The sequence below is a fragment of the Truncatella angustata genome (genome assembly GCF_020726525.1).
Source record: "Truncatella angustata strain MPI-SDFR-AT-0073 chromosome Unknown BKA67scaffold_9, whole genome shotgun sequence".
In the NCBI taxonomy this organism is placed as follows: domain Eukaryota; kingdom Fungi; phylum Ascomycota; class Sordariomycetes; order Amphisphaeriales; family Sporocadaceae; genus Truncatella; species Truncatella angustata.
In genome coordinates, this window is record NW_025763389.1 from 1,799,685 (window position 1) to 1,819,393 (window position 19,709).

Here is a 19,709-nt window from a genome sequence, read left to right on the forward strand (position 1 = left end):
TGAACAGAACATTGCAGTACATGCTACGGGGAGAGTACGTACATGGTGACTGTGGTTAATGAAGCGTGCACTTTTCGTTCGGGGTCCCGCTTCTTCGTTATCCCCGGCCCATCCGATATTAGCGATCCCAGCATTGAACTTTCCAATAAGCAGCCCGACCCTTTTCTCTTTTCGGTCTCGCTGTCATCAGCAACCCCGTCAATCCAGCTTCCCCATTGCGCTGAACGCGGGAAAATCTTGGAGATCGATTTGTCAGAAAAGACAAGACAAGACAAGACTGCACAACTCAACCAACCAGTCCCTGCATCCACAACAAGACCACGACAACATTATCATCGACGGGCGACTACCCATTTGCTCCAGGAGCTAGGCTCGTTTTTAGTAAAAGACGTCAGTAACGCGGATTTGTTCGGCCGACACCCCACGTCAGCACAACTCTTCTCACCCATTCAGTCGACCACAGCCGCTCCAGAAACCGGGAACTGGACAGGCAGGAGCGCGCGTGGCCATAAGGGCCAGTCTGGCGGAACCAGCGGGTTGAACGGGCACTGCCCGTAACTCTAGACGCCAACATGGCCAAAAGCGAAGACTCCAAAGGCAGTGCCAACGACAAGGCTTCGAAACGGTCCAGATGGGCTACGCGGAGAATGACGGTCAAGAGCAGTGGTATCAAAAGGCAATCCCTCATTGACAGGATACACAAGCGAACCGGATCCACCGAGAAGAAGAGGCATTCCGCTGGTAGCAACTCCTTGCGGCAGGAAGGCGGAGCCGATGGCGACGAAGACGACGCTGCGAACCGACCTGGTCAGGATGACACCAACAGCAACGCGTCGACCGATGACGGCGAGGCCAGGACCCTGTATTTCAACATACCACTGCCTCCCGAGATGAAAGATGAGGAGGGCCATCCCTTGCTGCAATTTACTCGAAACAAGATCCGAACCGCCAAATACACGCCTCTATCCTTCGTACCGAAAAATCTCTATTTTCAGTTTCATAACATTGCCAACATCTTCTTCTTGTTTTTGGTCATTCTTTCGGTATGTTAAATTTCTCGATGGCCCTTAGTAGACCTTTGTTGACACGACATGCCTTAGGTCTTCCCCATTTTCGGCGGCGGCAACAACCCCGGACTGAACGCAGTGCCCCTGATCTTCATTATCGCCGTCACGGCCATCAAAGACGCCATAGAAGATTATAGGAGAACTGTTCTCGATATTGAGCTGAATAACGCCCCGGTACATCGTCTAGTCGGATGGGAAAATGTCAACGTTGAAGAAGACAATGTTTCATCGTGGCGCAAGTTCAAGAAGAGTAGCTCCAAATTCTTTGGTGCCATTTGGCATAGTATCGAAAGCCTTTGGAAGAAGAATCCGAACAAAAGTGTCATGGCAAGCATTGCCGATCCGCGACCGTCTATCGATACTCATGCTACGCGCCGGGAGTCTATCGTCATGTCGCCCAGGACTGACCGCACCTCTTACATATCCGCCCAGGAGGATATCCAAATGACACCTATGGCGTCGCCTGCACTTGTTCCCCCGACCGACTTGCTTCCTGTCCCGGGCAGTCAAGCGTCGGAACCTCGTCCAGATACGAGACTCTCTTACAATGCTGATAAACCAGAGGCCATCGAAAGAGTTCAAGGCGATCTCATCAACCACCAAAGACCCACAAACGGAGGCGCTCGGTTCCACAAGGATGCGTGGAAAAATGTCCAGGTTGGCGACTTCGTCCGTATCTACAACGACGATGAACTTCCTGCCGATTTGATCGTGTTGTCGACTTCGGATCCCGACGGAGCCTGCTACGTCGAAACCAAGAACCTTGACGGTGAGACAAATCTGAAAGTGCGGACTGCGCTGCGCTGCGGTCGGACCCTCAAGCACGCCCGCGATTGTGAAAAGGCCGAGTTCACCATCGAGAGTGAAGGGCCCCAGCCAAACCTCTACAAGTACAACGGTGCAATCAGCTGGACCCAGGAAGTCCATGGCGCTGAGAAAGATATGTCTGAGCCCATCTCCATCGACAACATGCTCCTTCGTGGTTGCAACTTGCGCAATACGGACTGGGTCCTAGGTATCGTCGTCTTTACTGGGCATGATACCAAGATTATGATGAATGCCGGTATTACGCCAAGCAAACGTGCACGAATTGCTCGAGAACTCAACTTCAACGTCATCTGCAACTTTGGAATTCTTCTCATCATGTGTCTTATCTCCGCAATCGTCAACGGAATCGCTTGGGGCAAGAGTGATGCTTCCAATGCCTTTTTCGAATACGGCTCCATTGGCGGAACGGCTGGGTTGACCGGTTTCATCACCTTCTGGGCAGCCGTAATTGTGTTCCAGAATTTGATTCCTATCTCTCTGTACATCTCCCTGGAAATCGTCAGAACTCTACAGGCCATATTCATCTACAGCGACGTCGAAATGTACTATGATGTAATCGACCAGCCGTGTGTTCCCAAATCCTGGAACATTTCAGATGATGTCGGCCAAATCGAGTATATCTTCTCAGACAAGACCGGTACTCTTACTCAAAACGTCATGGAGTTCAAAAAAGCAACCATCAACGGACAACCATACGGAGAAGCATATACCGAAGCGCAAGCTGGTATGCAGAAGCGTATGGGGATCGATGTTGTTGTTGAGGGCGCCAAAGCTAGGAGACAAATCGCTGAAGCAAAGATCCGCGCGATCAAAGATCTCCGCCGCATTCACAATAACCCATATCTACACGACGACGACGTTACCTTCATTGCACCTGATTTCGTTGAGGATCTGGCAAATGAGGGACAGTTCGGAGAGGAACAGGCAAAGGCCAATGAGCATTTCATGCTTGTCTTGGCTCTTTGCCACACCGTCATCTCTGAACTTGTTCCCGGTGATCCTCCCAAGATTATCTTCAAGGCTCAATCTCCTGATGAAGCTGCGCTAGTAGCGACAGCTCGCGATATGGGCTTCACGGTACTTGGAAGCACAAACGACGGCATCAAGCTGAACGTCATGGGCAAGGAAATATCGTACCCTATCCTCAACACCATCGAGTTCAATTCTAGCCGAAAGAGAATGAGTGCAATCGTGAAGTTCCCAGATGGCACTATTCGTCTGCTTTGCAAAGGTGCCGACAGCGTTATCTACTCTCGCCTCAAACGCGGTGAGCAACAAGAGCTTCGCAAAACGACTGCCGACCATCTTGAGATGTTTGCCCGTGAGGGCCTTCGAACGCTGTGTCTTGCAGAACGTATCCTTTCTGAGTCAGAGTACCTTGCATGGCGTAAGGAGCATGACAAGGCTGCCACTGCGCTAACCGACCGAGAGGAGAAATTGGAAGAAGTAGCCAGCAAGATTGAACAGGAGTTAAGTTTATTGGGAGGAACAGCCATCGAAGATAGGCTTCAAGATGGTGTGCCTGACACCATTGCTCTGCTCGGTCAGGCTGGTATCAAGCTATGGGTCCTTACTGGCGACAAGGTCGAGACTGCCATCAACATTGGTTTCTCCTGCAACCTTCTCAACAACGACATGGAGTTGATCCATCTCAAAGTCTCCGAAGACGAATCAGGAGCTACACCTGACGAAGAGTTTCTGAGTACTGTTGAAGCGGAGCTTGACAAGTATCTGCAAGGCTTCGGCATCAGCGGTAGTGATGAGGACCTGAAGGAAGCCAGAAAGAACCACGAGGCCCCAGCACCCACACATGCCGTTGTCATTGACGGGTTTACCCTTCGATGGGTGCTTCACGAAAGCCTTGTGCAGAAATTCTTGCTGCTATGTAAGCAGTGCAAATCAGTTCTCTGCTGCCGCGTAAGTCCTGCTCAGAAGGCCGCTGTCGTCGCCATGGTCAAGTCTGGTCTTGATGTCATGACCTTATCTGTTGGTGATGGTGCCAACGATGTGGCCATGATTCAAGAGGCTGACGTCGGTGTGGGTATTGCTGGTGTAGAAGGTCGTCAAGCCGTCATGTCGTCCGACTACGCTATTGGACAGTTCCGCTTCCTTCAGCGCCTGATTTTGGTCCATGGAAGGTGGTCTTATAGACGGTTGGCCGAGTCCATCTCTAATTTCTTCTACAAGAACATGATTTGGACGTGGTCCATCTTCTGGTTCCAGTGCTTCTGCGACTTCGACATCACCTATTTGATGGAGTATACCTATATTCTCATGTTCAACCTGCTTTTCACTTCAGTCCCGGTCATTCTTATGGGGGTTCTGGACCAGGATGTGACTGATGCGGTTTCCTTGGCTGTTCCGGAGCTCTATCGCCGTGGCATTGAGCGTATGGAATGGACACAGACCAAATTCTGGTAAGTCTGGAGTAACACGAACCGCATTATGTGATCTGTACTAACACGAGCTTTAGGCTTTACATGCTTGATGGTATCTATCAAAGTGTCATGGTCTTCTTTATCCCGTATCTCACCTTCATCAACGCCACCACTATCACCGGAAATGGATTGGATGTCCAAGACCGAATCAGACTCGGGTGCTACGTGGCCCATCCGGCTGTGCTGACAATCAACCTGTATATCCTGATCAACACGTACCGTTGGGATTGGATTATGCTGTTGGCAGTCGTCCTTAGTGATGTGTTTATCTTCTTCTGGACTGGTGTCTACTCTTCGTTCGTCTCTTCAGCGAGTTTCTTTGGAGTGGCCAACCAGGTGTATGCGCAAGCAAGCTTCTGGGCGGTCTTCTTCATCACGCCGGTCATTTGCCTTCTTCCCCGCTATGCCACCAAAGCCATTCAGAAGGTTTACTTTCCTTACGATGTGGACATCATCCGAGAGCAAGTCACGATGGGCAAGTTCAAGCACGTCGAGCCGGCCGAGACTGGCAAGGAATCTGTCAAGTCTGACTCGACCGAGTCATCTACTGGTTCCGCCATCAAACGCCATCAGCAATTCCCCAGCGTTGACGAGGACCGACGACCTATTTACCCGCCAACGTTACATTCGACGACGACACATAATGCGCGGAGTCAAAACGGCAGCGATGGTACCAACTACACGAGGCATGAAGCTTCTCAGGAAATCACTGTACGGCCATCGCTTGAAAGGGTTCGGCCATCATACGACCGCATGAGGGCGTCGATGGATCGGATGCGACCTAGCTACGAACAATCTAATGACTTCACTTCGGCTGCTATGTTGAATCGCTACGAATCTACTCGTTGCGCTTCCGTGTCAACCGCACCCCCGGCCGAGGGAGGAGAAGGCATAGTGAGTCGAATCAGGAGACGTACCAGAGGCAAATCTTTCAAGTCAGCCTTCCAGTTCCACCACAAGGACAATCACATCGCCGAGCATGAGTAGAATTCATATTCCTCTTCCGTATCGGGTGTTCCTGGCGACCGTGCAGTTTGCTTAAGTCCACATTGCACAGGGTATCTCAACTTCTCGGATCCTCTTCCGTCAAAAAACGATGGCTGAGCGAAGGTCAGAACCCCTGCTATGGCGCGACGCAAATCGTCAAACAGGATTGGAACAAAGCGGATTCGACCCGCATTTGGAACGCACTTGGCGTTATCAGCACAGTCTTAGAGTTGCACGTTGTACCATACAGAGATTCCCCCCGAACCACCTGGTTCTTACAGTCAGGCCTTGGGCCTGCGACATCATTTTTTTGTTTCCCTGGCGATATCGAAGAATCGCAAACACAATACCTCAGACCGAAATACCACAACCACGAATTCTTTTGGATCGGGCGTTTAGGAGCATCGGGAAACCCCAGCGAGATGGAGACGCATTGTATGAGATGACTGACTAATGTGCGGTCCAAAGACAATGGGCCACTTTCTTTTTTTGTAACTTGTTTCATGGGTTTTATTCTATGTTTTTGATAACACCCCGCGGGCAAATGGTATTTGGCGGGCGTTTTCAGAGAAAGAAAGATGGAGGTGAGAAGAAATCTAGTTTGGCCAGGCCGAGAGAGCATAAGAAGCAGCTGCAGAAGAGAAGGGATTGTAACGGGCAGCGTAAAATGAGTGTGTATATAGGCAGTCGAAGGCGGTCGATGGTTTGGAAGTGGCGAAAGTAGAAGCGAATACAATCATGCTGAAAACATTCGACGTGGTATGAGTGAATCTGACCAGTGATTATTTGCACCTCCCAGCATGGGTTTTGGATGGGGATCTAACTTTCAGGCACAGCCTAGAGTACAGTCAAATGCGGAATGAGATGACAGAGGTACTTGGGAGTTCCGGGCATTGATTAAGCCCAGTCTAGAGCTCATTTGCTCAAGCCAAAAAAACAATTAGGAAAAAAAAGAAGAAAAAAAAAGAAGAAAAAGGGCAGTGTAGACGTCAATTGCAACTGGTGTTTATGTCGGCGTTTAACCCACCAAACGCCACTGTAAGTTAGTCTAGTCTAGCTTGAGCTTCGAGGGGAGCAGGACCCCCTGGAGGTGTGCCTTCAACGTTTATTTTTGGCCGTACGACAACAACGACAAACACGCAGGAGGAATGCGCCATGCCATTGTGCAGCTTCCGGGGTATTTAGTAACTCGATTCCATGATATCAGCGTCTTGGCAGTCTGGCCATGAGATAGTCATTTACTCTTCCAGTTTTGTCCAGGGTTTATAACACTTGCCAGCGAAAGCCAGCCTTCCCAAAACCTCCAACATGGCAGCCGAGGACCTGGAGAGCTGGGTCAACCGGCTCAAGGTTCTCTTGCAAGACTTCCCGTATGCTCTGCTCATCGGTATATCTCAGCCTTCAGACCTCAGGCCCATAGCTGATATCTTGCTTGCCAATATAGTCTCCAGGAGGTGCAACCTCTCGTCGCGCCCACCCTCTACGGCGGCGTCGCCCTCCTCTTCTGGTTCCTCTTCCTGCGCTCGCAGTTCTTATCCGATCCGCCCGTTCGCTACACGGTACCCCCTCCCAAGCTCCCCGAAGCCAACGGCGACAAGCCCAGGATCCTCGACAGCCCATCGATCAAAGTCCCCGGCAGCACCGCCGTCCAATGCTACGCGCCCGCGACGGGCCAGTTCCTGGGGCTCGTCAACCCGTCGACGCCCGCAGGTCTCGACCGCGCCATCTCGTCGGCCGCCGACGCGCAGCAGAAATGGCGCGAGACGACGTTCCGGGAGCGCAGGAAGGTGCTCCGCACCCTGCTGCAGCACGTCCTGGACAACCAGGAGCAGATCTGCCGGGTGAGCAGCCTGGACTCGGGCAAGACCATGCTCGACGCGCAGCTGGGCGAGATCCTCGTCACGACCGAGAAGCTGCAGTGGACCATCAAGCATGGCGAGAGGGCGCTGAGCGACGAGAAAAGGCCCACGAACCTCCTCATGTGCTACAAGAAGAACAGGGTCGTCTACGAGCCCCTCGGCGTCGTCGCGGCCCTCGTCAGCTGGAACTACCCCTTTCACAACCTCATCGGGCCCGTCATTAGTGCCATTTTCGCCGGCAATGGCATCGTGGTCAAGGTCTCGGAGCAGACCTGCTGGAGTGCACATTACTATACGAACATCATCCGCGGTGCGTTGGTCGCGCATGGACACGATCCCGCGCTGGTCCAGAGTGCGGTGTGCTGGCCGCAGACGGCCGGGCACTTGACGAGCCACCCCGGTATCAGCCACGTCACGTTCATCGGCAGCAGGCCGGTGGCTCACCATGTTGCGGCCAGCGCGGCAAAGAGCCTCACGCCCGTGGTTGCGGAGCTGGGTGGAAAGGACGCGGCCGTCATCTGCGACTCGGCCCAGAACGACCTGAAGAGAATCGCGGAGATCATGATGCGCGGCTCCTTCCAAGCTGCAGGGCAGAACTGCATCGGTATCGAGCGCATCATCTGCGCCCCCGGCGTGTACGACAAGCTGGTCGAGATGCTGGCACCCAAAGTCGGGGCCCTGCGGCTCGGCACCGACAAGGACGTCGGCGCCATGGTCTCGGACGGCTCGTTCGCGCGTCTCGAGAATCTCGTCCAGGAGGCCGTGAACCAGGGCGCGAGATTGCTGGCGGGCGGAAAGAGGTACAAGCACCCCGATCATCCCTCCGGCTTCTACTTCACGCCCACCCTGCTTGTCGACGTGACGCCCGATATGGCCATCGCGAGGGAGGAGTGCTTCGGACCAGTCATGACCATCATGCCTGCGTCGTCGGGTTCCGCTGAGGATCTGTTGAGCCTTGCGAACGCACCTGATTTCGGGCTGGGATCGAGTGTGTATGGCAAGGACTCGGATCCTGTCGTGCGAGATATCGTCAAGGGCATCCGAGCTGGCGGGGTGGCTGTGAATGATTTTGCAGTTTACTACGCCGTGCAGCTGCCGTTTGGTGGTGTCGGCGGATCCGGGTACGGTCGGTTTGCTGGTGAGGAGGGCTTGAGAGGCCTCTGCAACGTGAAGAGTATCTGTGAAGACCGGGCCGGGTGGCTGGGTGTCAGGACGGCTATACCCCCGCCGGCACAGTATCCTGTGAAGGACCAGGACAGTGCTTGGAGGTTTGCAAGAGGCGTTGTTAGACTGGGCTACAGTCTGGGAGTCGGGGGCATGGTGGAGGGTCTTGTGGATGTGATTAGAAATGGCTAGACGAGATTGGGTCTTTCAAAATGCCACATGTGAAACTCTTGTTAGGAGACACGTTGAAGAAGCATGCATAGAGACTAGAGTGGGTCACAGAGGCTGAGGCTAAATCTAGCCGCGAATACAAATAATCTAATGTATATTCTGTCATGGTTTGCTTTGTTTTGAGTGAGTAGACTTGCATGGGTATGTATGGCTCGTCCTGCTTAATCGAGATGACTCGAACCTTGGTTTACAGTCTTGCATTCTTTGTATAGTATATATTTATATACGCATGCCCCCTCGGGGCAGAAATCGTTTCAACTCGCACATCGTTAGGACTTTGAACTAGACATTTCATTGGGTTGGAGTTGCGGTGCAAAATGTTATCTGGAACAAACTGCGCTCTTCCTGGAGCTGTATGCCGTCTAACCACAAGTACTGATCCCACCTTTTTATGTCATAACACCCAAACAAGGGCCATGTGCCAGTTGTTGTTGTGATGTTTGCAATGTCTCAATGACAAAGTACACAAATGAGTACAATGTACACGCGTATACAACATGTCAACGGCTACCGTCATCCTAATGACATTGTCTAATCATGTGTGATGGTGGTACCCTGAGTTCTGAGATCAGGACAGGTGTAACACGAGGTTGAGGTATTTCCATGATGTTGACACAGATGGGGGCGGAGCAAGCAAAGTCACCAAAGCAAGATGCGCCCATGAAGGAGATAGATGTGCGTAGACAGTCTAACTAGTCCATTGAGAGAATTAAAGAGCCACTAGGGTCGCTAGCGAACCCATTGATGACAGGAAGATGGAGAGGGACGTTGGTGAGAACTGAAGGCGAATCCGACCTGATACCCCGAACGAACTGATGAAATGAGAAATCATAAACCAAGTAGTAACCTTTCTTCAACCAATGGCAACAAACATATATACACGGAAAATGTATTCACAAAACGGCGACCTCCGCTGCAGTGAGACGTAGAACGTCATCCACTTGCTGTTATCGCTTCATGCTTCAACCTTCCCTAGAACCATTTTGACCTTCTTGTCGAGAATGTTGTACTTGACAAATTTCTTGTTCCCTCCAATGCGACAAGTGCCTCAGGTGTCGGAAAAGAATTTGTCAAGGCACCTCATATGTCAATGAGATTCACTATCTGGTTTTCAGCATCGGTTCCGAACCCAACACGATAGGGAAACTCTTTAATAGCACTGATACTTTTATGTATTTTAAGACGCGAGAGTTCTTTGAGTAGTTCTGTCTTTGACGACTTCTCGACTTTTATGGGTTTGTCCAACTCGTGTGAAATGTTATTTTCAGCTATGGAATAAACAGCGCTGAAAAACCTGATGTGCGCGACTCTTTCCATTTTGCACGTTGGTCGTTGCTGCTATTTGTTTGCGGTAATCGGAACAGAGGAGGGAAATTCAATTCCTTCACGGATAAGGATCTCGTGAGGCTCATGCCCTTCAAGTGTATGTCTCCCCTAATCAATTTAAGGACCAGGCGATCGAAATCCACCGGGTTTATAGCCACAGTACTAATTCTATCGGGGCGAAATTGATATAGGGATGATCCAGTGTTCGTCAATTATAGAAGCAACTACTCATATCGGCGAATTCCTTTTAAATACCTTAAAAAGACAGCTAAGATTCAACCATCTGATATCTTGAGATTCTTTGTCGTCCTTCTGGTTGCCGTTTTCACCACCAACAGGTCATCCGGGTCCAGTCACTCACTCCAATCTAAAGCTCAATGCCGTAACAACTCACGGCCGCATCATGTGCCCGATCCTGTAACATGAGCACCAACAATAAACATGAAGAGACCTCCTTCATATTGTTTGTCTTCAAGTCAAATGGCGGCACACACTGAGAGTTGATGCTCGTGGCATGTCACTCAAGTTCGTGCTCCACTGGATCTTATTTGTTTTGCCATCAATTATTGGTTGGTTTGAAGGGCATCAGGAAATGTAAAAGTCGGTTGTTGGTTCTTGAGTGTGATGCATTAAATTACTTTTGCAGTAAATGACCAGAAAAGCGATGCATCTATTTTAAAGTTGGCTGCGCGTTCGGTATACTCTTGGCGCTCCCTTGTGTAGACTGTGACGCACTACTTCAGTTAGTGATAGAAATTCTTATCCATTTAAGTACTATATTGCCTTTTACAATAATTAAATTAATATTAAAAAAGAATTTTGGGTATTTCTTCTACTGGGATGGACAATTTTAAAACACGGCTAGAACGAAACAGCATAGTTTGGAGAGGTTGAACGGCATACTTTGAGGGTGAAGGAATAGGATGGTGTTTCATACTTTTGCTTATGGAATATACAGAATAGATAAACAGAATGTTGTACTGTACGTTATGTCTTGGTAACACGTCCGGTAGACTGACAGACATGGCCGACGTTGCGTACAGGCTCTTGAAACTCTGCAGTTGATCATCTAATTCATTATAGGAAGCAGGTATCGAATCTGAACTGAAGTGGCCGCTGTGTCAAATGTTTACATCACGGCTCCATCGGGACAGCCGTGCCACTCATGTTCGAACCTGGCCCAGCCACCATCCAACTCGTCGCTCATCTGCAAGCTGTGCACAACAAGATCATATATACCTTCTCTGGGGATCTTTCCCTGGCAGACAGTCCCTCCCATGGCAACATTTAACAGCACGCACCAGTCCTCAATACGTCGCGTACCAGCAGGCATGAGGTTCTTCATAACTGGCCGCCCGTCGATCAGCCACATCAACCTTCCACCACCAGCACTCTTACCATCCTCGTTGTTGCGTACAGCCTCACAATTCCAGACGAAGTCAAAGCGCACAGCACGGTGCGCTTTGTCCGGTATCGGGGTCTTCCGGACGAGATGTTTCTGAGCATCCTCACCATTGTAGAAGCCCCAATGCAGACAGGAGTGGTTGTCCACTTCGCCATTCCAACTCTCGGCAATGTCTACCTCGCCCTCATCGGGCCAGTGGAACGGCTCGCGTGGCAGCATCCAGAACGCGGGCCATATGCCCTCAGCCGCGGGCATAGTCAGCCACGCGGTTAAACAACCCTTGGGCCGTGACAGCGTCTGACGCGTCACTAAACGCGCTGACGTGAAGCGAGCCTCCAGGTCCCGGTGCCCCGGACGCGCGATGGCACGCAAGATCAGCTTGCCATCGGATGTATAAAAGCTGTTTTCTGGGGAAGCCGTGTAGTTCTCCAGCTCGTTGTTGCCCCATCCATATGGCTCGCCGTGGCCCTGCTTCTGCTCGAAGTCCTGGCCTACTGGGGCATTGGTACTCATGTGCCAGTAAACTTGTGGACCAGACTGCTGGTTACCACTGGGATGAGAATGCATGGGCACGGGCGGTGGCTGCTTGTAGTGATTGGGCTGCGGCTCCTCAAAGTACCACTGCGCTTGGTAGTGTGGTTGCTGGTGACCGGGGTAACTCTGATGTGCATACTGGGCATTCCCCTGTGAAGGGTTGCTTTGACGGATTGGGATACCCAGATTGTGTTTCCTGTTCAGCTCCTCGGCCTTGGCCTTGAGTTGATTGAGGTAGTTCCCGAGTGGCATGCTGCTCGGATTCTCCGTGTACTAACACAGGGGTTTTGATGACGAGAGAAAGGATGACACTGAAATGTTTCCAGGACGTCAAAAAATCGTGCGTACATACGGAGTAGTAGTGCGGCATTTGGCATGAGGTTGCGAGGTATTGTGTGTACAGTACTTAGTAGGCAAGGAGGCAGGTGCGTTTTAGCGTTTTAGCGTTTAGTTAATGGTGCTGCAGATTGACTGGTGGGGGCATGTCCACAACCTGGGCATCAAGTATCTGCAAGGACCTGCATGGGTCTGCCTGGCGCTGCGCTCAGAAACAACGCCAGAACCTTGTCAGAACGCCAGCGGCAAACTGGTGTTTCTGCAGGAATACCACCCACGTAGACTAGATATAACAATTTGCCTCCCTGCACGATTTTGCGTTTTCTCCATTCTTGTTGTGCGTTCGCAACCTCTCTCCTCTCTTCTTCAAGCGAGGTATTTGATCAATGATCGGATAAGGTTGTGCCACCATGCTGACACTACAAGCACTTGCACATTTCCACAACTCGATCAAAAAGGCGACACTACCCACATGGACGGACAATCGATCTTCAACACAGAACGAGCCGATAATCATTGGGTATCTTGGTTTGATCCGTAACTCGTGATATATATACAATTCAATCAACACCCCCGCGCCATAGAACTCACTTCTGCAACTGAGTCCTCGTCACCTCCGGCGACAGCGTAATCCTCATTAACGCCATATTCAGCAATAATTCCACGATCCAACCTGGCTAAGACTTGATCCGCTTCCTGTATCCGTCCTACATCACGCAGTTCCTTCTCCAATTTCCCTAAGACCAAGAGGAAACTACTCTGCCTTGATCCTATATATTGCCTGACAGACATGGACATTTCTAACCCAGGTCCACTAACTTGTACAGGCCTCATCAGGTAGGATTCCATCTCATAGCCCACCCGAATAGCCCCTTCTTTGTCTCCCATCTTCCGCAGCGTTAGCATCATTACAATCCCCGCATACATCAACTCGTATGGGGCATTGTTTAACTCTGCTTGCTCACGGACACCTGTAAGTAACTCTAACGCTTCGTCGAAAAAGCGGTTCCGGTGCAAGATAGCAGCCGTCTCAACTCTCAAGTGCAAGCTCGACAAGCCAAGCTCATCAGCTTTGCCTACGAGTTTCTCAAGAATCGGTTTAGCTTCGTATACTCCCATCATGCCAGTCCCTTCCATGAGACTAACAGTCAAGCCCCGCATCTCGGTAATATGTCCAAAAGCATTGGTCGACTGCTCTAGGAAAGGCTCCAGATGATCGAAGTAACAATCCATAAATGGCCGAATGTTCTGCCCGAACTCAAATACGTCAGTGCAAGCCAAATGGCTAAGTATGACGTACAGAGGGTGTTTTCGACCGAATATAACTTGACACAATCCAGTGATGTACTTGAGAAGTGTCTGTGCGAGGTTCCGTCCTAGGGTATCATAGTACATGCAACGGATAACCTGTTGGATTACATAAATCATCACTCGAGGGTCCTGGGGTTCGATGATGGCTTTCGTATTGTCAAAGCATTGCTTCAAAACGCGGAATGCTCTTTTCACTTTCTTCTCTCTAAGAAACTCAAAAGCAGGGTTGAAGTCATTGTACCACTTTTCGAGCTTGCTACATTCCATGTCGAAGAAGGACGAGTCAGTTGTCTGCGACAAAGCCCACAGTCCTGTCGAAAAGGTAGTAGATATAAAATGCCTCGCGAAAAACATGGACTTTTCAGGCCGCAGCAGAGTATCTGGAGATGACAAATGTCGGGGGAATCCTGACGGCACATCAAACGCAGACAAATGTCTGGGACGTTTGTGGTCCCTCGAAGAGGGGCTGGCCGAAGTGTGGGAAGAGTCCGAAGAATTTGATGAACCAGAATTCGCAAATGGATCTGAGTATTTTGACCTTGGCGGTGTCAGTGTCATAACAGTTTCCATCCAGTCGTCTTTCGGAACCAGCTGTCTCGGAAGGCGTGAGAATTCGGAGGTAAACTGTTGACTCTCGATTTGAGATTCAGGTTCAATGAGGGTATTTGTGTAATCATGCTCATCCTCGAGATGCTGGAGAGGTACTTGCCCTTTGTTGAGGAAATCCTTCCAAGCATGTGGGATTGGCCATTGTGAGTCGGAGGGTGCCTCAGTCGAGTCGAGCCTGTCCCGATCAACCACGGCCTGTGGATCAACAGCGTTCCTCGCGGGTTTGGTCAGATTGTTCTGATTTGCTGCCCACGAACGTGGCATGGCTTGGGGGGTTTGGTTTGGAGCAGTCCTATCTGATGAATGAGACACAGCACTCTTGCCGGAGATACTGAAGTTATCTGCTGTAGGAAGCTCGTGAGATCGTGAGGAGGATGCGGCACTTTCAACCTCTTCTGATTCTTCGCGTCGCCTCTTGTTTGCTTTCTCCTTCGCCTGCTTCTTTGCCTCTCCTGGCTTGGTTTTACGTAGTCCCCATTTTTGGTAAATTTGCGTTTGAAACATTTTGGCGCTGCATTATATGTCAATATGTGTCTGAGGCGCGGCAATATTGCCGCAGGAACCGCGCTTACGTCGCATTAAACTGATGTTCATCGCGCATTACGCGCATCACAACTGGAAGTGAGTGACACATGAAGAGTGCCGTTATGGTGTTCTGATACTTGTCCCAATCTTCAGGCTTAGCCCATGGAATTCTCGGTTTTGGCGCCGCCGCCATGAACGGTTGCTGCTCCATCGTCAAGATTTTAGTCAAGATAACTGTGGGTGCAGTTTTGGGCTCTCAAAGGCTGATTGATGAGGAAAAGAGATGACATGACCGGCGAAGCTGAGAGAACCGGCGTGGACGGGAGTGTTGGTGGTGTGCTGGTTTCAACCATGGGGGCCATGTCAACCACATCGATAAGGCCAATTGGATCCCTGTATAATCTTGGGCGGCCCCAGACGATGATGATACTAGTCTTGATTTAGAATGGGCGCCATGCAGCTTGGAGTGTTACAATCCAATTGATTGGCCTGTTCCAAAAATCAGGTGACTTAACCGCTCTCCGTTCCTTGCTCATAATCTTCCAGTTGTGGCTGACTGAACGATTCAACTCTAGAATTAAGGCAATGATCTACGCTTGGCACTTCACACTTCACAATCACTTAATTTCAGCCCAAACTGTCTTCGGGCCGTGGCTCATTGGCCCCTCTGGTCTTGAGCTTGGATCGACACTGTGGCTGAGTGAGTGCTCAGGCACACCATTCCATAATGCAGTCCTACTAACAACCACCCAGAAGTTCTTGCTAATATAACCCCCCCCCCCCCCCCCCCCCCCCCGGTGGCTCTGAGCTTCTTTTATTTTACTTGGAAGAGCTCTTTCGCTGCGTTGCGCAGTGCCTGGCGTCAGTAATAACAATAACAATAATAATGCAGTGTTGCAGGGGCGGGCTTTACGTGAAATATGCTAAGCTCACAGACGAACAAAGTCCGTGTTAATCGAGATTTCAAGATTCGGCTCCGAACGCTTGAGTTGCATCTTATAGAGTAAGTTCATAACTTCAAGCGTTTATGGTTAGTTCCAGGGGTGAAATGGGCCGGTGAGAGTCCCTATCGTTAGATAGATACATAGTAGGAAGTTGGGGGGAAGTTGGGGGGGAGGGGGTAGTAAGCCATTGTGAGCCCGGGCACTGAGATAAAATAAAATAAAAATACGACCCCTGACACCCTGCACACACGAAATCTGCAACGCACGATTCTAATCTGCATGCAATGCACTGACGTATCCATGTACAGTAACAGGCATTCTGAGCATAGACTAATAATTCGACATGTATAGCATTGTGAACTAGTTGCCGATTAATAAATGGAGGTAACAGCAAATGCCAGGACAGAAAAATGAAAAATGCAGAAGATGCAAAAGATGCAGGAGAAGGTGAGCCCAAAAAACCGTGGCCTTGTTCATTGCTCATGAGAAAATAACCCATTGTCCGGAACGCCTATTGGTTGTGAAACCATATGCTAGTCAGGATCCCGAATTCCCAACTTAGCCTCTTTTAACACGTCTAAAGTCGAACCCAATCGTCTTGATTTCCTTAGAGCCGTTTTCATGCATCGTCGCTTCCAGATGTGATGAGGCCCATGCCTGTCCTTTTCGTAAGAATTTCCGGTTGTGTAGACTCCTGACCAAGATGATTAGTCCCGACGCCGGGTAAGTCCTGGTGTGGCGCTACTACCTTTGCACTCTGTTCCGAAGGCAAGATTAAACCATAACCCCGATCAGATAGCGCTGTTCCCTCTGCATCCTTTTCTGATGTCAGGATCAAACCGTAGCCCCGAGCAGATGTCTGATAATCTATATTAGCGATCCAGCATAATTTCAAGCTCAAAACAAATGTCTCACCTTGGAATCCGATTCGGGCTCCGCCACTGCCACTGGTACTGGCTCTTCAATTCGTTTCGAAGCAGCAGGTCCAGTGCAGATAAGACCGTATCCTCGACGTGCAGTGGTCTATAAGATTGTTGTTAGTTACTATTTGTAAACTTTCGGTCGATAACAGACTCACCCCTGAGCAGGATGTGGGAGTTGGTACGGGGGCTGCAAGACAGCTCGCTCCGAGGGTCAAGGCCACGATGTAAGTCTTTACGAGCATGTTGGTGGTTCAGAACGTGTAAGCTGAGAGTTGAAGAGTCTGACTGTAGATGGAGCTTCGGAGTGGGCCTGCTTGAGTTTATGATCGATATATGTTTGGGATGAGCTTGTATCTATATGACAGAAGGGAAAAAGGCCTTCAAAGTAACCTTACAGCCATTTTGGACCCTTTATATAGACGACTCGGACAGATGTTTCGGTCTCTGCGGACGACAAGGTCTTTTAGAACGATGCAATCTTCTATGTCATAGTCTACGTGACAAAGACGCCCCTATTCGGAAGGATCTTCCATAGTTGTAGTATCTAATACTTGTGTATACTCGTCTTGTTGCCAGGTAACAACCGTACTATATACTTGTGGTGACGGAAGTGGGTAGAAGGGGCAACTATCTATCATACGGCCCCTATCATATTCAGGTTCTCTCAGCTAAGCTAAGTCGGCGCCTGTCTCACCAATCGGACGATTCGTCAGTGCAAGAAATTACTAAAAGGTTTGCATTATTTCTACGCGAATATCCAAAGCTTTGCCAAAGTCAGGAGGTGAACTTTAAGGTCCATCTTGGATTGTGGGATTGTGACGGAACAGTTCGAGATTTGACAAGTGTTGCCGTGGCAATGCTCATATGGACCAATCAGCTTCGAGGGACATGGATAGAGCCAGTAATGGTGGAGGGGCAGAGTGACGCGCGAAGAACAGCGGCTAGGACGCTTCAATCGAAAATCGTTGCAAGGGTCAAGCTTTGGTGGGGTATGTTTGACAGGGCTCTTTCAATGCGAAAAAGTGACTTCTACGACTTGCAATAGGCCTTGGTAGCTACAAACTATATTGTAGTAGATCCGCAATACTTTCTACTAGTAGTGTAGCCTACACCGATACTTTTCTTCCAACGTATGGGGCTGATGAGCGGCTTGTTTGATCTACGTCAATAGTGGCATTTCGTAATCGGCAAAGTCAAGGCATCAGAGTCTTTGTCAATACATTGATTCCCACCCTCTGACACTTCATGAAATCCAAGGTCGCAAACCAGAATGGGTAATCATGGCTCACTGTCAGTAAGTCAAGTGCTCTGAGACTTCAGGTCCAATGTTTCACAACAGCATGAGATTGGTTCGCTTACCTGAGAACGGGCGCAGAGCTAAGCCACGCCAAGTTGTGTATGCGATAATGTATAGCTGTGAACTTCATTTGTATTGTGTTATAATCAATATCAGATATGTGAACAACCTGCACCACTTGTCGCTTTCATTCCGGCTCTCCGCCGTACGAGATCTAGCAGTCAACGAGTCTCATAACACATGGGCGAATATGAATTTTATACTTAAATCCTTCCAAAAGGCATTCGCCAAGGCTTCATATACACGAATGTACAGCAGGCAAATGGCTCGTCCTTACTGGCCCCACACAACCCATGGTCGTACATATGTAGTTACATGCCATGCTTAAATTATTCCCGACAATGTGGTCATACTACCGTGAACGTTAAAATTTGTGCCATCGATACGGTACTTGTGCCTCCCAAGATGTCGGGACGTAGCCTTGTCAGCATATGCAGCTCGACGCCCTGTCACCCCTGTTGCATGGCGACCAATCGGAAAAAGCAGTCATATTAGAAAACAGGTACGGATCCGTAGGTGGCTTTCTTTTATCTTCATCAAAATAGTGGAACTGCAGGTAGACTAGCTTATTGTGGATACATGGTATCGTTGCGTTTGTATAGATGTTAAAGTTGCCGCATGACATGTTCTTGGGAATAGCACACGGTTGCCAAATTAAGCTCATATGTTACAGAGGTTTCTTTCTTTCTTTTTCTAGAAACACTAATTTCACCTTTGTAGCAGCGTTCGGTCTATTTAACATTTTCAGCTTTTCTCATTTCCCATTAAAGCGCAATCGATGCTCGTGCCAGTGGCGCACTGCTCTCTTTAAAGTCGTAGTAGGTTTCATGTGTTTCATATCATTGACCGTGAATGTGAGTTCATTGTCCAAGAATACTTGATATATGACACAGTAGTGACCACTCCTCCCAAGGAGGATTCATGTGTCAGATTCCACTCCTCAGCTTGGAAAAGAAAATATATGTAGCAAGCCGTCTTTTCATGTTGCTAACCATGTCTTCAAGTATCTGCTATGCAGAAATTTGGGAGCGGCATAGTTTTATACTTTCACTCTCCAGTGCATTGTCCCATTTTAGCTCTGTAATAAAAAGGCAAACTGTTTGCTGCCGTGACGAGAAAACGTGATGCTGTGGTTTGCATGCATTGATTTGATGATATAGATCTTCGGGCGTTAATATTGGCTGTTTTATGATGATTGATATGATTTGGGGATAATCATGAGCAACATGGATCTTGTATGTGTCTATCATTGAACAAAATGGAAGGTGGGAGATTATAATCTGCTGCCTGAAACATAACGAAACCGATCAAGCTCATAGATACTTTTCAGTGAGTTGACAGAGTAAACACCCTTGAATTACCCTTTGAGTACTTAATGTCATGTTATATCTTCTAATGTAGGATAGCAGCAACTCATATTGGCAATCCACAGGGAACCATCGACCCCAAGGTTCATTCTTATGTGTTCTTCTTTATGTGGTGCAACACTGTGTGCACCATTTGGCTGCATCCGCTTATGGTGAAGCAGTATCTAGAAATTCACCTTCGTTTTGCATTTATTTCAAATGTTTGGTTAAATATCGTCAGGCCAGGACGATATTTGTCGTAACGGACTTCTCAGGTACCCACCTAAGACAACCACTTTAGATAGCTTCCAGTGGAACAGAAGAGAGCTCTGTTCCTTGACCGCAACACCACACTCGACCAGTAGGCCTATATTTGATCACCGACTGTGTTATGCATCAATCATGCTGTTCAAATCATATGTCTTTCGAGTGTCTGGAGGCCTACCAAACCCACTCTAATCCATTACACAGCCACACATCGAATTGAACGCATGAGAACCCTTTTTGATCCACATGGAA

At 49.3% G+C, this 19,709-nt stretch overlaps 5 protein-coding genes across 5 annotated transcripts; 2 read left to right on the plus strand and 3 right to left on the minus strand.

Moving 5' to 3' along the window:
- Nucleotides 1-572: 572 nt before the first annotated feature.
- On the plus strand, nt 573-5,320 carry BKA67DRAFT_524881 (uncharacterized protein; the record flags this gene model as incomplete). Its single annotated transcript, XM_046098622.1, has 3 exons — nt 573-1,043; nt 1,101-4,312; nt 4,369-5,320. 3 exons carry the CDS (start codon nt 573-575, stop codon nt 5,318-5,320), a joined length of 4,635 nt encoding a protein of 1,544 aa, XP_045953589.1.
- Nucleotides 5,274-6,235, minus strand: BKA67DRAFT_425739 (uncharacterized protein). The gene is made up of 2 exons (XM_046096837.1): nt 6,145-6,235; nt 5,274-6,091 (listed from the first exon to the last, which is right to left on the minus strand). Exon 2 carries the CDS (start codon nt 5,940-5,942, stop codon nt 5,457-5,459), a length of 486 nt encoding a protein of 161 aa, XP_045953590.1. The 5' UTR covers nt 5,943-6,091; nt 6,145-6,235; the 3' UTR covers nt 5,274-5,456.
- A 770-nt stretch (nt 6,236-7,005) lies between these two features.
- Nucleotides 7,006-8,690, plus strand: BKA67DRAFT_581587 (Aldehyde/histidinol dehydrogenase). The gene has a single exon (XM_046103923.1). The coding sequence runs from the start codon at nt 7,189-7,191 to the stop codon at nt 8,533-8,535; it is 1,347 nt and encodes a 448-aa protein (XP_045953591.1). The 5' UTR covers nt 7,006-7,188; the 3' UTR covers nt 8,536-8,690.
- A 2,116-nt stretch (nt 8,691-10,806) lies between these two features.
- On the minus strand, nt 10,807-15,114 carry BKA67DRAFT_650261 (uncharacterized protein). The gene is made up of 3 exons (XM_046106044.1): nt 14,668-15,114; nt 12,767-14,606; nt 10,807-12,112 (listed from the first exon to the last, which is right to left on the minus strand). Exons 1-3 carry the CDS (start codon nt 14,829-14,831, stop codon nt 11,030-11,032), a joined length of 3,087 nt encoding a protein of 1,028 aa, XP_045953592.1. The 5' UTR covers nt 14,832-15,114; the 3' UTR covers nt 10,807-11,029.
- Nucleotides 15,115-15,876: 762 nt separating this feature from the next.
- On the minus strand, nt 15,877-16,901 carry BKA67DRAFT_581593 (uncharacterized protein). Its single transcript, XM_046103924.1, has 3 exons — nt 16,643-16,901; nt 16,480-16,587; nt 15,877-16,423 (listed from the first exon to the last, which is right to left on the minus strand). Exons 1-3 carry the CDS (start codon nt 16,727-16,729, stop codon nt 16,184-16,186), a joined length of 435 nt encoding a protein of 144 aa, XP_045953593.1. The 5' UTR covers nt 16,730-16,901; the 3' UTR covers nt 15,877-16,183.
- Between the last annotated feature and the right edge of the window lie 2,808 nt (nt 16,902-19,709).

Excerpts from the sequence above, each read along its gene's own strand:
- BKA67DRAFT_650261 (XM_046106044.1), bottom strand. The coding sequence starts at position 14,831 with ATGGAGCAGCAACCGTTCATGGCGGCGGCGCCAAAACCGAGAATTCCA. Across the intron at positions 14,607-14,667 it reads GAACATCAGTTTAATGCGAC|CGCCAAAATGTTTCAAACGC; the intron begins GTAAGCGCGGTT and ends CATATAATGCAG. Across the intron at positions 12,113-12,766 it reads ACGAGGACTCAGTTGCAGAA|TACACGGAGAATCCGAGCAG; the intron begins GTGAGTTCTATG and ends CCCCTGTGTTAG.
- BKA67DRAFT_425739 (XM_046096837.1), bottom strand. The coding sequence starts at position 5,942 with ATGCTCTCTCGGCCTGGCCAAACTAGATTTCTTCTCACCTCCATCTTT.
- BKA67DRAFT_581593 (XM_046103924.1), bottom strand. The coding sequence starts at position 16,729 with ATGCTCGTAAAGACTTACATCGTGGCCTTGACCCTCGGAGCGAGCTGT. Across the intron at positions 16,588-16,642 it reads CTCCCACATCCTGCTCAGGG|ACCACTGCACGTCGAGGATA; the intron begins GTGAGTCTGTTA and ends ACAATCTTATAG. Across the intron at positions 16,424-16,479 it reads AGCCCGAATCGGATTCCAAG|ACATCTGCTCGGGGCTACGG; the intron begins GTGAGACATTTG and ends ATAGATTATCAG.
- BKA67DRAFT_581587 (XM_046103923.1), top strand. The coding sequence starts at position 7,189 with ATGCTCGACGCGCAGCTGGGCGAGATCCTCGTCACGACCGAGAAGCTG.